The sequence below is a fragment of the Columba livia genome, chromosome W (assembly GCF_036013475.1).
Source record: "Columba livia isolate bColLiv1 breed racing homer chromosome W, bColLiv1.pat.W.v2, whole genome shotgun sequence".
In the NCBI taxonomy this organism is placed as follows: Eukaryota; Metazoa; Chordata; class Aves; order Columbiformes; family Columbidae; genus Columba; species Columba livia.
Genome location: NC_088641.1, coordinates 146547 through 161165, shown reverse-complemented (window position 1 = coordinate 161165; position 14619 = coordinate 146547). Strand labels below are relative to the sequence as shown.

General features: G+C 62.2%; 1 protein-coding gene across 19 annotated transcripts in view; it reads left to right on the top strand.

Annotated features, from left to right (window-relative positions):
• Positions 1-3201: 3201 nt before the first annotated feature.
• LOC135577017 (uncharacterized) overlaps positions 3202-14619 on the top strand; it is a 31737-nt gene continuing 20319 nt past the window's right edge. For 14 of the 19 annotated variants that reach the window (XM_065044467.1, XM_065044466.1, XM_065044470.1 and 11 more), the window contains exons 1-15: positions 6341-6523; positions 7093-9477; positions 9662-9904; positions 10609-11230; positions 11367-11461; positions 11590-11681; positions 11815-11953; positions 12118-12309; positions 12547-12678; positions 12881-12958; positions 13243-13407; positions 13561-13682; positions 13998-14063; positions 14174-14312; positions 14463-14601. In XM_065044467.1, coding sequence (XP_064900539.1) covers positions 9103-9477; positions 9662-9904; positions 10609-11230; positions 11367-11461; positions 11590-11681; positions 11815-11953; positions 12118-12309; positions 12547-12678; positions 12881-12958; positions 13243-13407; positions 13561-13682; positions 13998-14063; positions 14174-14312; positions 14463-14601 — 2599 coding nt within the window. In that variant the 5' untranslated portion in view covers positions 6341-6523; positions 7093-9102. Of the gene's footprint in view, positions 3336-6340; positions 6524-7092; positions 9478-9661; positions 9905-10608; positions 11231-11366; positions 11462-11589; positions 11682-11814; positions 11954-12117; positions 12310-12546; positions 12679-12880; positions 12959-13242; positions 13408-13560; positions 13683-13997; positions 14064-14173; positions 14313-14462; positions 14602-14619 lie in introns of those variants that run through there. The other 5 variants (XM_065044465.1, XM_065044468.1, XM_065044475.1 and 2 more) reach the window with 5 other exon arrangements.

Below are 14619 nucleotides of genomic sequence, written 5' to 3'. Positions count from 1 at the left end.
CGCCCCCCTTTTCCGCGTGAAGCAGAGGAGCGCGGTTCGTTGTCGCCTTTTAAACGCGGCGGCGGCGGCGGCGGCAAGCCGCGCGGCCGGAGGGCGCGGGGTGGGCGGGGGGGTCCCGGCAGGGCGGCGACCCGGCGGGTGAGGATGCAGAGCGGGCCAATCAGATGGCGCTGGAGGGCTGGAGGACCGGAGCGCTGGTTGGCTGCCTAGGCACGTCAGTTGCCTTTCTGTCTGCCAATCAGATTGCCGGGGGGGCGGGCGTCGAGGGCTGGGTACTGCGCATGCCCCAAAGAGCGAGCGCTGATAGGCGGAGAGATGCTGATTGGCGTGCCGCCCGCAGCCAATGATGTTGCCGAAGGGGCGGGCGTTGCGGCGTCCCTAGTGCGCATGCCCCAGCCGCGATCGCTGATAGGCGGCGAGAGAGGTGATTGACGTGTCCCGGGGAGCCAACCGGGATGCGGCAAGGGGCGGGTGCTGCGGTCTCCCTAGTGCGCATGCCCAAACCGCGAGCGCTGATAGGCGGCGAGAGAGGTGATTGACGTGTCCCGGGGAGCCAACCGGGAAGCGGCAAGGGGCGGGAGCTGCGGTCTCCCTACTGCGCATGCCCCAGCCGCGATCGCTGATAGGCGGCGAGAGGGCTGATTGACGTGTCCCGGGGAGCCAACCGGGATGCGGCAAGGGGCGGGAGCTGCGATCTCCCTACTGCGCATGCCCCAGCCGCGATCGCTGATAGGCGGCGAGAGGGCTGATTGACGTGTCCCGGGGAGCCAACCGGGATGCGGCAAGGGGCGGGAGCTGCGGTCTCCCTACTGCGCATGCCCCAGCCGCGATCGCTGATAGGCGGCGAGAGGGCTGATTGACGTGTCCCGGGGAGCCAACCGGGATGCGGCAAGGGGCGGGTGCTGCGGTCTCCCTACTGCGCATGCCCAAACCGCTAGCGCTGATAGGTCCGCGGTGTCTCGGTGCCGCGCCGTGGGGGGAGACCGGGAGCGAACGGGAACGGGGGTCGGGGCGGCTGCGGAGCCCTCGCTGCGGCCGGCGCCCGGGCATCGGGAGGCGGGCGGCTCAGGGCCGCCCTTCGTGAGGTTTCCCGGAGGCGGCAGAAGGGCGGAGGGGAAGGAGGGGACAGCCGGGGACCTCCCGCCGCGCGCGTGTCCGGGGCGCGGCGGCTGTCGGTGCCCGCGGAGCCCGGCGGGACGGCGGGGGAGCGCGAGGGGAACGGAGCGGCGAAAGAGGCGGCAGGTGAGTGCGGCAGCGGCGAGGGTGACCGTGCCGTTGGAACGGGGGGAGCGGGAGGGGCCGGCGCGGCGCGGCGCGGAGGCGTTCGGTTCCGGTTCCCCCCCCCCCGCCCTTACGGCCGCGCTGGCGAAGCTGCTGGGAGGCGTGCGGTCCGGAGCCGCGTCTCCCTCCGGCGCAGCGCCCGTGCCCGGTGCGGCAGCCCCTCCGGGAGCGGCGCAGCCCCCGTCGGTCGCGGGGACGGTTACAAGCAGAGCTAAGGCGCGGTTGCGGGCGGGCTGGGTGGCGTGGCGAGCGGGGCGCCGCTTCGGCGGGAGCTCGGGGCGAGCCCCGGCGGGTTCCGTGTCCTGCGGGCGCGGCTTTCGCGCCGCGGCTCTCTCTGTGCGCTTTTTTGTTTGGTCGCGTTTGTTTTTTGGGTTTTTTTTGGCGGGATTCCCGCGAAACGCGGCACGAGCGCTCGCCCGGGGCTGCCGCGGCGGGTCTCAGTGGCGCCGTCCTGTGGGCAAAGCGCGGTACTGCACCCGGCCGCCCCAACGCGGTGCCGCGGCGCGCCTCGGTGCTGCCGCCCTGTGGCGAAACTCGGGTACTGCAGCGCACGGCAAGGGGGGGGGCAGAGACGCCGATCGAGCCGCGGGGGTTCGCGGTCGGGTCTGTGCGTGCCGGTGTCCGTCCCCCCCCGACGGGGGTCAGGTCCCCATTGGTGTGCAAACGACATCCCTCCCTCGGGGCCTCCTTAAACGTTTAATGACGTAAATATTGCTCCTGCTAACGTTGTCGGCGCGGCTTCTTTCCTCAGGGGATCCGTCCGGCAGTCGGTGGCCCACGGTTGCTCGGCAACAGCAGAAGCGGATTGAAGGGACCGGCCGCTGGAGGATGCCGAAGCCTCCCGGGTCAGCGGTGGGAGCAGCTTTGCGTAAAGCGAGGGGTACGTGAAGCCGGGCGTGCGGTGCCGACCGCCCAGCAGGTAAGGGAAGCTAAAGCTTTACCTCCAGGGACTTCTGCCCAGAAAGCTGAAGCAATTGCTCTCGCGTGAGCTGTAGAGTTTACGCAAAGAGAAGAAGATTAGTAGCTGCACTGATTCTAAGCAGGTTTCTTGAAGGGTGCGGGCCCTTGAAGCCGTTTGAAAAGAATAAAGTGTATTAACGGCACAAGGGAGGCAGATTAAACGTGATGCTCCGGTTGCTGGAAGCTGTGCTGTTGCTAGGAGAGTTGCCGTCACGCGTTGCAACGGGCCTCAGAAGGGAAACGCTGCTCAGGAAACTGGCCATAAATTGGCAGGCGCCGCTGTCAAACCAGCCACCGAGAGGACAGAGACCGGTACGGAAGCCGCGTCTCTGAGCCCAGGTGGCCGTGTCCTCCAGCCAACGTCAGGGAACTGTAACAAAGAGGATAAGCAATTAATAGGAGATTAATAGCCCGATCAGAATTAGGGTCCAAAGGAGCCGTCACCGGCGACGGGAGAGCAGCGGCGCCTCGCGGCGCGAGGAGCTGACGCGCTCTGTCGAGATCGGACGAACAGGTAAGAGCGAATTTAGAAGCTCTGTGCGAACGAGGCAATGGGAAACGTGCCTAGAAAACCGTCTTGATAGTGCACGCGGGGTACAGACAAGAGCAGCCGGACGAGGGAAACGTACCAGGACGACGCTGGCAAAGGGAGTTCTCCGAGCTGCCTGGAAAAGGGGGGTGTCGATACCGGCCGGCACGAACGGCTCCCTTCTCGGGTCGGCCGGAAGCGTTGCCGTGCCGGGGGGCGGCTGCCGGCCTGCGGGCCGGGGCTGCGGCTGTTTGGGGCGCTGCCCCCGCTTTGTTTTCCTCGGGGAGCCCCCCCACGCTCGGGGGCTTGTGGGACGTGCACGTGCAAATGACACGGTGTTCCCAGCTGCTCTGTTCTCTGCCTTGTTTTTTCAGGTGCCGGTCCCTGTTTTCTCTTCCCGCTTTTGAAGAGAAGCTGCCGAGTGAGCGTACGCTGCGGTGAAGTTCTACAAGATGCGGCCCTCAGGAACCGGTTGACGTGAGGGAAATGCTTTCTGACCGCCTGCGCGGTGAGGGGACGTTTTTCACCTTTTAGCTCCTTCTGCACGACAAGAGGGAGACGGAAGGTTAAGTAACACGTTGTTTAGGAGCTGAGAGCTTGGTTTGTATTTAACTAATAATTAAGAGACGTGTTGTCAGCGAGAAACTAAACGATTACAACTAACCTCATCAAATGAAGTAAAGACAGGCCAGCCAGGCGTGGTGGTGGAGTTGCTCTCTATGTGAGAGAGCAGCTACAGTGTACTAAATTCTGCCCAGGAGCGGATGAGGAGCGAGTTGAGAGTGTATGGGTCAGGATCAAGGGGCAGGCTGGCAGGGGTGACACTGCTGTGGGCGTCTGTTGCAGGCCACCAGATCAGGCTGAGGAAGCTGATGAGGCCTTCTATGGGCAGCTGAGAGCGGCCTCACGGTCACAGGCCCTGGTTGTTGTGGGGGATTTTAAGTTCCCTGGTGTTTGCTGGAAGGACCGTTCAGCCAGCCAGCCACAGTCCAGGAGGTTCCTGCCGTGCATCGGTGAGAACCGCCTCATGCAGGTGGTGGAGGAGCCGACTGGGAGAGGTGCACTGCTGGATCTCATCCTCGCTAGCAAGGAGGGTCTGGTCGAAGCAGGAAAGGTTGAGGGCTGCCTGGGCTGCAGTGACCACGAGAAGGTGGAGTTCAGCATCTTGTGTGGCAGGAACAGAACAGCAAGTAGAATTGCAACCCTGGACTTTAGCAGGGCCAACTTTGGCCTTTTCAAGCAATTGCTGGGGGAAATCCCACGGGCAAGACTGCTTGAAGGAAAAGGGGCCCGAGATAGCTGGGTTGCATTCAGAGATTGCTTCTTCCACGCTCAGGATCAGAGCATCCCCACACGAAGGGAGTCGAGGAAGGGAGCCAGGAGGCCTGCGTGGTTGAACAGGGACCTGTTGGGTATGCTCAAGCAGAAGAGGAGAGTTTGCAGGTCATGGAGGCAGGGGCTGGCCACTTGGGAGGAATATAAGGCTGCTGTTAGAGGATGCAGGAAGGCAGCTAGGATAGCCAAGGCCCCCTAGAATTACAGCTGGCGAGAGGGGTCAAGGACAGCAAAAAGAGCTTTTTCAAATACATAGCAGATAAAACTAACACCAGAGGCAATGTAGGCCCACTGATGAACGGGGTGGGTGCCCTGGTGGCAGAAGATACAGAGGAGGCAGAATTCCTGAATGCCTTCTTTGTCTCTGTCTACTCTGCCGGAGGCCGTCCTGGGGAGCCCTGTACCCCTGAGACCCCGGATGAAGCCAGGTCAGTGGAGGAGTTTGCTTTAGTCGATGAGGACTGGGTTAGGGAGCAATTAAATAGTCTGGACATCCATAAATCCACGGGTCCGGACGGGATGCACCCGCGGGTGCTGAGGGAGCCGGCTGAAGTCACTGCTGGACCGCTCTCCGTCATCTTTGCCAAGTCTTGGGAAACGGGGGAGGTGCCCGAGGACTGGAGGAAAGCAAATGTCACTGCAGTCTTCAAAAAGGGCAAGAAGGAGGACCCGGGTAATTAGAGACCGGTCAGCCTCAGCTCTGTCCCTGGGAAAGTAATGGAACAGCTTCGTCTGGACAACAGAGCAGTGAGGTGGGTTGCAAACTGGCTTAAGGAGAGAAGCCAGAGAGCGGTAGTCAATGGTGCGGAGTCCAGCTGGAGGCCAGTATCCAGTGCAGTGCCTCAGGGGTCAGCGCTGGGGCCAATGTTATTCAGTATATTCATTAACGATTTGGACGAGGGAATAGAGTGCACTATCGGCAAGTTTGCTGATGACACCAAGCTGGGAGGGGTGGCTGACACGCCAGAAGGCTGTGCTGCCATCAGAGACCTGGACAGGCTGGAGAGTTGGGCGGGGAATAACCTGATGAAATTTGACAAGGGCAAGTGTAGAGTCCTGCACCTGGGCAGGAACAACCCCAGGTTCCAGTATAGGTTGGGAAATTACATATTAGAGAGCAGTGTAGGGGAAAGGGACCTGGGGGTCCTGGTGGACAGCAGGGTGACCATGAGCCAGCACTGGCCCTTGTGGCCAGGAAGGCCAATGGTACCTGGGGTGTATTAGAAGGGGGGTGGCTAGTAGATCGAGAGAGGTTCTCCTTCCCCTCTGCTCCGCCCTGGTGAGACCACATCTGGAATATTGTGTCCAGTTGTGGCCCCTCAGTTCCAGAAGGACAGGGAACTGCTGGAGAGGGTCCAGCGTAGGACAACGAAGATGATTAAGGGAGTGGAGCACCTCCCTTATGAAGAAAGGCTGAGGGAGCTGGGTCTCTTTAGTTTGGAGAAGAGGAGACTAAGGGGGGACCTCATTAATGTTTATAAATATATAAAGGGTGAGTGCCATGAGGATGGAGCCAGGCTCTTCTCGGGGGCAAACAATGATAGGACAAAGGGTAATGGGAGCCGGAGGAGGGGATTGCTTTGGGGGCTTCATCAGGGGTCTGGGACATGCAGAGGCAGGGGGCCCAGCGGCTGTGTGCCCCCAATCCAGGGTGCCCCCATAGCCATGACCTGGGTGCCGACAGCTGCCTCTGGCCATTGATTTCTTCGTTATTTGCGTCCCCTTCGCTCTCCCGCCACGCTGCAGCGATGCTGGTGGGAGGGGGCGTTAAGAAACCCCCCCCACCCAGCACCCACCTCTGTGCTGCTGCTCCTTCTCTCTAGATTTATATATATTAAATATATATTTTTAAAAAATGAGGGGAGAAAAGACCATCTAGAGGCTCTCAAGGGCCAGTGCCCTCCCCAGCAGTGTGTGCCCCCCACCCTAGAAATAATACCTAGAAAATTGTTCCAGTGCGATTCTCAGGGGAGCCCCCGCTCCCAACACCCTGGCCCGGGACCCCCCTGACCCCCCCACCTCCGCCAACCCAGTCTGGTCTCTGGCTGTCCATGGTGGCCGTGGCTTTCTGGGGGGCAGGGGGTGGTGGAGGCCGTGGGCGGTGGGTGAGGAGGGGGCAGCCAGGCGGGCTGGGGGTTGTGGGTGAGGAAGCCCAGTAGGGACTGAAGCTCCCGGGGGCACAGGCCATGGAGGTGATGGGGCTGATGCTGCTCTGTGGCTCTCGGGGGTTCGCAGCTTGGAGAACGTGGCCAGAGCGTCGGGGAAGTTGGGCGGCGTGGCCGGTGTGTTGCTGGGGGTGCACATCTGCGGGGGTGTCAGATCGGCCATGGATGGTTTTTGGAGTCCCAACCTGCCAACTCCCCATCACTGAAGATCTGGCTGCATCCCGCACCAGGGGATGCTCGAAGCCGAGCTCTGGTGGGTATTGGGGTACCCAGCGCTGCAGGGTCTGGGTGGCACCCCCAGAACGTGGGGGCTGCCTGGGGAGGATCTCCAGCCCAGGCAGGGCCAGCTCTGGCTGCGAAGAACAGTTTGGACCATCCAGGGTGCTTAGAGCGCTGGGGTGCAGCGGGTTTGGGGAGGGGACACTGCTCTGATGCCAGCTGCCCCGGGCAGGGATGAGGTGATGCAATGAGGACCAGCACGATGGGTGGGGAGAGTTTTGGGGTCCCTCAGGACCCTCTTCACCCGGCTCCCTGTCCCCTGCTCCACTTCACACCCCATTAGGACACAGAAAGTCAGGCAGGGCCCCCGGGACACGAGGCGCTGGCCGGGCCCCTCGCGGTTCCCAGCACGGCCCCTGCTTTCTGAGCACTGAGCTGAATTTAGTGCCCTCCCCACCTCCCCCCCGGACAGACCCGGCCCTTTTTGAGGCCAGTCTTGCCAAAAACCCCAGGAGCTCACGATGAAAATGAGAAGTTAAATGATTCCTCACAACACCATTCAACACAAGAACCGAGAGGTTTTTGACACCTGCTTCCTTGTAGGTGTCCTACTGAGCACTAGCACAAAGCCAAGAGCGTTGCTCAGCAGCACCAACCGCGTCTGCCAGGAATTAATCTTCAACATGAACCAGGGGCAGCAGAAGGCAGTCACCAGCACCACAGACAGCAAAGGAGAAGTCTGCAAGATCCCATAAGGCTGGAATAGACTGTTGGCATCTGCTCTCCACGGCAAAAGTGGAGGAGAGCGTAGAGGGAAAAGAAATGAAAGTCATTGACAGTGAAAAATGCGTGGCGAAACACAGGAGGTTCTGACACAAGAAGACCCTCCCAGGAGCAAGCCATGACTTCTGGAGCCAGCATCTCTGGCCCGGGATGAACGCTTGCCCATTGCCGTGCGTCCACTTGGGGTGCAAAACTGGGGTTTGAGAGGGGCTGTTGCCCCCCGGTGTCTTGCTCTGCCTGGAGATGTCTGTGCAGAGGTCCCTGGACAGGACGCCTCTTCCTCAGTCAGCGCTGGCAAAAACCATCTGGGGACACGCTCTGTCCCCTGGAACTCTTCCTTGTGTGACTCGCAGCTCACGTGTGACAGCGCTGCTCCAAACTTGGCCATCTCTAAGGACCGGCTTTCTTTGGGATGTGGGGTTCACTCTCAGAGGAATCATGGCAGCCCTGCTTTCTGTGTTGGGGTCTCCCTTTCAGCTATGGAGCAGCTTCAGTTCGCAGTGCAAAAGGATCTTGCAATGGCTGTGTAGCTAGCAGCAGCGTTTCTGAAGCATCAGAGGAGATGTCAGAGCCATGAGGCTGAGGGACGGGACTCCCAGCACAAGATTGCCCGTGTTTCAAAAGGGAGGCAGCCGTGCCAGCTGGAGAACCTCTCTCGCAGCTCCATCCCCAGCAAAGAGCTGTCTCTAGAGCAGTTCGTGCTGCTTACAGGCAAGATCAGCCTTTGCATTTGAACCACCTTCTTGCAGAGGTGACAGGAAACATCCTCTGGTTTATGTCGTTCCAGCTGCAAAGGCCAGAGCAGTGTTCTTGAGGGAGCAAGCGATGAGCACATTTCCTGGTCAGCAGCCGCTGGCTCGCGCCAACGGTCAAGAGAGGCAGAAGAAATCCCTTCAGAACAGCTCCCTCTCAAAAGACACCCTTCTGCTTGATGAACCGCAGGGAAAGGCATCCTAAACCAGGCACTTTGACCTTGTTTTCAGCCCAGGTTCCCAGTGCTGGTGCACTCGTGAGCCAGTCGCTGCCCATCTGCCACCAAGGGGAATCGCCTCCGAGGCCAGCTGTGCCATGGGGAAAGGAAAGGGTGAGACGTCGGGAGAGTTTCATTTAGTGCACAACACGGATAAAGCCATTCTCTCTGCAATTAAAACTGAGGGTATTTAATTGAGTGAAATGAGATTTCATTCCCCATGACCTGTCTGATTGTACTTTGAATCTGGGCACGGGCTGCAGTGACCTGCCACAACATTTGAGGTGTCACCAGCTGCATTGTAGGTGGTAAAGTGGGAAAGGCAGGAGGGAGCCTCAGCATCTCCCATCCCGTGGGTGACTTCATCACAAAGGACCAGGGCGGCGCCCGCTGGCTCCTGGGGCGGCTGTTGCCAGGCAACAGAGACACTATATTGTCCCCTGTCACCTGTGCCCCTCGCCCATTTGGTCACTGGCCGTGGTGGGATCACTTGCCGTGGTGGGATCACTGTGGTGGTGGACTCATTTTGGCAGTTGGATTGCTTTCGTGGTGGGATCGCTATTGGTGGTTGCACCACTTTTGGTGGTAGGATCGCTACTGGTGGTTGAACCACTTCTGGTGGTTGAACTGCTGTTGGTGGTTTTATCACTTTCGGAACTTGGATCTGTTTGGCGACTGGATCACTTTCATCACTCGGATTGCTTTTGGCACTTGGATCTGTTTGGTGACTGGATCACTTTCTGTGGCAAGGAGGAGGAGGAGAAAGGCTGCTGGCTGCCCATCCCTCCAACATCATCTCCGGACAGAAGAGCTCCCGTCTTCCCACATCCAGTTCAGTGTTTTCGGGCAGAGCAGCAGCGATGGCCACACGTGGACTGCTGGAGATGCTGAACGCCGCCATGGGGACACCCCATTTGGGGGTTGTCGACTTGGTGGCACTGCACAAATTGCTTGAGGCCATCATCGGGCAGCTGGGCCAGCAGGAGCTGTCTGTCCTGGAGCCAGAGCAGAGCCCGACCCCCGGTCTGGCAAAGGATCAGGACAGCAAGGCCCAGCCTGGCCAGGAGAAGGAGGAGGATGGAGCCCTGGGCACAGGGCAGCACCTCTGGAAACCAAAGCAGCAGCTGGATGAGAAGGACACGCTGGAGGGGACCGGGAGCAACTCCAAGGTCTCCTCCGTGGCCAAGGAGGCCATGCCAAAAACAACGGAAGAGGAGAAGAGAGATGTCCCCAAGGTAGATGCTCTTGCTGGTCCCTGGGTGCTCCCCCACGAGACGCCCCCTCCTCCGGGCTCCGCGCTGCCGTCGTGCCGCCCTCAGCCCAAGGGCTGGGTTAAGCCCGAGCTCCCGCAGCAGAGCACAGCGGGGCCCAGGTCCCCAGGGACCCTCCCCTGGGCTCACCCCCCACCCGCTCTCCCAGAAAAGGGCTTCGCTCCAGGACCTGTGGGAGGAGATCAGCAAGTTTAAGGAGGCGCAGTCCAGCCTGGAACAGGACGTGCGGGAGATGAAGGAGGCCATGCAGGAGGCGCATTCTGGCCTGGAACAGGACATCCAGGAGGTGAAGGAGGCACATGTCGGCCTGGCAGAGGACATGCATGCCCTGCAGGAGGCGCATTCCGGCCTGGTGGAGGACATCCAGGAGATCCAGGAGACGCTTGGCCTGGTGAGCATCCCCTGGTGCCCCGGGAGGGAGCTGGGCCCTCGTCCCTCCCCGCTCCTGCTGCCCTGTCACACTGTGCCCCTGCCCCACGGCCATCGGTGTCACCAGCGTGAAGGGCAGCAGGAGGGAAGATGGGAAGGGTGTCCCAGGAGTTGCTAAGGCACTTTTGAACTAGAGAGCCCTCAAAACAGAACCATGGGAGGGGCAGGAGGGGAGATAAAGTTCTGCCCATGCAATTCAGCCGCGGTCCCCAGGCACAGCCCTGCCCAGTGTCCCTCTGCCTCGTGCCCCAGTTCACTCGGGGATACTCTTTAAATCCCGCTCCCACATCTGAGCGGGTGTCCCTCTCCTCGCCCAGCTCCAGGGGAAGCCCCGGGACGCTGCCGGGCTGCGCAGGGACAGGAGGCGGCTGCGTCCCCCGCTCCCTCGGGGACACCAGCCCTCCTGCCTCGGGGCACAGCCTGTGGGCTGGGGTGCTGGGCAGTGATGCTGGGGGTTCCATCCCTGGGGATCCCATCCCTCTGGTTCCATGGCCGGGCTGACCCCGTGATCACTTTGCATTTGGGCTCTCGTTTTCAACACGAGTCTGGCCATGCAAGATGGTGGTTTGGGGACGGGGACTGGGGACATGGCGGGGGGTTCTGGGGTCTGTCCTCTAGGCTGCCCAGCTGCCAGTAAACCTGCTGCCTTTTGCCTCTTCTTCCCAGGAGGGTGGTGGGGGCCAGTCTGCCCCCGCTGAGCCCACCCAGGTGGCCATGGACAGCCAGGCCAGGAGGAGCTCAGCACTGGAGCCAAAGGGACGTGGGACACAGCCTGGGATGGAGACCAGCAAGGGGACTGCAGGGTCTGGCTCCCCGGGGATGCAAGCAGGGATACAGGGGCAACCAGCGACCCCTGTGAAGTTGTCAGGCGCTCCCTCCATTCACAAGAGGTCTATTGGTGCCAACGCCACCACCCCGGGGATGCAGCCAGGATCCCCGGGCACCCAGGCCAGCACCTCCCTGGGGACACAACCAGGGGCCCCTGATGCCCAGGCCAGCACCGCGGGGATGCAGGCAGGATCCCCTGGGACCCACACCACCACCCCTGGGGTGCAGCCTGGGTCCTCCAGCTCCAAAGCCACCATCCCAGGGGATGCCCAAGAGCCGGCCAAGCCCTGGGGCTCCACCAGCACCTCAAGCTACGAGTCGGAGATGCGGGAGGTGCTGTCACAGGTTGGGCAGCTCGGCCAGCTCTGCGCTGGTCTGAAGGAACAGGTGGAGCAGCTTAAATCTACAAAAGCAGAAAGCACAGATCTTGAGGACGTGCGCCGGCTCTTCCCAAAGGGAGGTGAGAGCACGGGGGGGCTGGCGGGGTTGTTTGGTGTGGGGACACCCTGGGTCAGGGGCTCGTCATGCTCAGAGCCTGGCCCCACGGGTGAGACCCCCTCACCGACAGCACATCCCCTTGCACCATGTCCCTCTAGGCCGGCAGAGCATCACCAGCATCCTGGCCGACCTCAGGTGCCAGGTGTCCTTCCTGCAGGACATGGCCAGGGCCCTCCACGGGGAGAAGGAGAAGGTGAGCCGGCAGCAGTCCCCGAGGGGCTGTGGGGACAGCAGTTTGGGCAGGGAGGGGGCAGCTGAAGGCTCCCCGTGCCAGAATGACACAGGGGGCTGTGCCCTCACCCCCCCCACTGCCGTTCCCAGATCAGCAAGGTGGAGGATGCTCCCAGAAAGACGAGGGGGTCTGGAGCCGGTAGGAAAGCAGACGGCAGTGGCCAGATGACCCAACAGCCGCGGTAAAAGGATGGGAGAGGGTTTCCTACCTGCAGGGCTGTGAGGGAGCCTGGGGTCTGGGAACATCCCAGTTTGGGGGCCCAGGGACACCCCCACGAAGGCTAAGCCTGCCCCTGCCCCTGTCTCGCTGTCCAGGCCCAAGGGACAGAAGGTCAAGGCAGAGCGCAAGGAGCTGGGGAAGCAGCAGGAGCCAACCCAGGCCGAGCTGGAGCAGTTTGCGGCCAAGTACGTGAATAAGTTGGTGATGGAGGCAGCACAGCAGCTGCAGGCAGAGGTGAGGCCCGGGGGCAGCGCTCCCAGCCCCCGCTGGCTCGGGGGGGGTCCTGGCGGGGTCCCGGCCACGTCCCCTGGCTGGATGGGGCCATGGAGCCTCCACGGCACCTGGGCTTGTGGGCGGCATCCAGCCCGGCTCAGAGCTGATTCCTCCTCCCCTGCCAGCAGGTGGACGAGCCGAGGACGACGGTGCAGAGCGGGGGACACGAGCACGCAGGGTGCCACGTCTGCAGCCCGGACACCAGGGTGCTGCTGGGGAAGCTCCTCCAGCGCTGCGAGAAGCTCGAGGAGCAGGTGGAGTCCCTGGTCCAGAAGGCGGGCAGCAAGGTGGAGAGTCATCCGAAGTGGAGGAGACAGGTAAGGAGATGTGGTGTAGGGGGCTTGAGCTGCCAGGACCCCTCAGACATTTCAACATGGGGGAGCCCCTCGCTGCCCCCCTAATTGGCTTGTGAGAGTCAGCAGCACGGAAGGGAACTAAAGCCTTGGAGCAAATGTCCTGCTTGCACTGAGGGCCCGTGGCCACCAGCCAAAATACCCTGGGTCTGTCCCCGAGGGGCAGCCACCCCCTTGCTCAGCACCGCCTTGTCCTCTTAGTCCCTGCAGCAGGACGAGCAACTCAAGTGCCTCCAGGCCAGCATCATGCAGCTACAAAAGGACTATGAGAAGTTGAGCTCGGCCCTTGCAAACCTCCAGCAGGATCGTCAGCAGAAGCAGAATGACATCAAGGTGGGTGGCTGTAACCCGCAGGAGAGCCCAGGCTGGGACCCCAAGGGGTCTGTCCCCCTGCCACCCTGCTCGCAGCCCTGCACAGCTTCCCCATGCCTTTCCTGGAGGTTTCTGATGGGGTGGGGAGGCAGGGGGTGCTCGGCTGGCCGGGGGGCAGCTCCGACCCTGCCGTGGCATCACGGGCTGCTGTCTGCCTTGGAAGGCTCTGTCCCAGGCCCTGGGGAGGCTGGAGAAGAAGCAAGCAGACAAGGAGGAGCTGCTGGTGCTGGGAATCGATGAGGTACGGGCTCGAGGGGCCCTGGTGCCAGCCAAGGGTGTCCCAGGCAGGGTGACAAACACCCCTTGTCCCTTGGGTGCTGGCTGGCAGAACCAGCCAGGGGGAGGGAGGATTTCCAGCCCGGCTGCGGGTCCCTTGCCAGGTCCCTCTGTGGCCCCGAGTCCCTTCGGCTGGTGGGACCAACCCCACGGGGGTGATGGGGTGAACAGGACCACGTAGCCACTTCTCCCTCTCCCGTTGTCCCTGCATCCTGTCCCCACCGCTCTCCTGCCTTTCCCCGTTGCTAGAAAGCAGACAAAGCCGCCCTGGCTGACAAAGTCAGTCGCAGCCAGCTTGAGGCGTGCGAGGAGCGGCTGACCAAGATGATGGAGGAGGTGACGAGCCAGGTGACGGGCCAGGAGAAGGGCTGGCACCAGTTCCAGCGAGAGCTGCAGAGACAGATGGACTGCAAGGTGAGGGCTCGTCCCCTGCACGCAGCACTGGCACCTTGGGGGCCTGGCAGCCTAAGGCAGCATTCTTGCGAGGGTCCCCCCTCCCGGCTGTGCCCCAGGGGACCGCCATGTCCCATCCTGGGGTAGCTGGCTGAGGGTGTCACCCGTCCACAGCTGGACCGCCGGGAGCTGGGGGCGTTCCGGCAGCAGCAGGAGGAGCGGTGGAAGAGCCTCAGCGGGCAGCTCCAGGAGAAGGCGCTGCAGGCAGAGCGTGACGATGCCGCTGGGATTAGGAAGTGAGTGCGATGGGGACAGTGGTGGCTTTGGCAGTGCTGGCCCTGTTCCTGCTGGCTGTCCTGGCTCGTGCCGGTGTGGTACCTGGCGTGGGAGCCACGTGGGCAGCGCCCCTGGGGATGCTGAGCAAGTGGCTGTGCCTTGTGCTCCTGCCAGCTGCAGCTTCCCAGCGATAGAGGCGGCACAATGAGGGGGCACGTGCGGGAGGAGCCCTCCTGAACCAGTCTTGGGGGGTGGGTGCAGAGGCGTTTTGTGGCAGGTGTGCAGGTGGGGCTGTGCCCCCCAGGAGCTCCCCAGCCCTTTTCTCCCCCCTCCAGGCAGCTGCTGCCCGGTTTCCATTGCCTGTCCTGCGACCGGCCCCTCAACATGCTGGCACCTGGACCGTGAGTAACTGCCCCCTGAACATGGAGCACCCCCCGACCCCTCCTGGCGTCGAGTGACACACGGGGTGCCACCTGCCGGGCACTGAGCACCCCCATGTCCTGTCCCACAGGGAGCGGACGGGCGAGTGTAGATACCCCACTGTTCCGCGGAGCTGCGGAGGCCAACACACCGTCACGCCCCCGCGTTTCCAGCCCCAACCGCCCAGCACCCCACGGCCATCCAAACCCAGTGCCCGCAGCCCCAACAAGGTAGGGATGACAGAGGTGGGGAGGGGGATCTGAGCCTGTGGGGGGATCCATCCGTGCCTCAGTTTCCCCGGGGAGAGCTGGCTGGGGGAGGGTTGCTGGGGGATGCGGAACGGGGCCCCGTGTTTGGGTCACACGCTCTCCCCTTCCCAGAAGGACGCGATGCAGCTGTCGGGCCAGGACGGCACTGATGGGAACCAGCAGGACGAGCAGCTCTCCATGATGGGGGGCTCTGAGCTGCCCACAATGCCAAGGGCCACCCCAGACACCCCGACCTCCAGGAACCGGCCAAGTATGGCCCTGTCAGGGC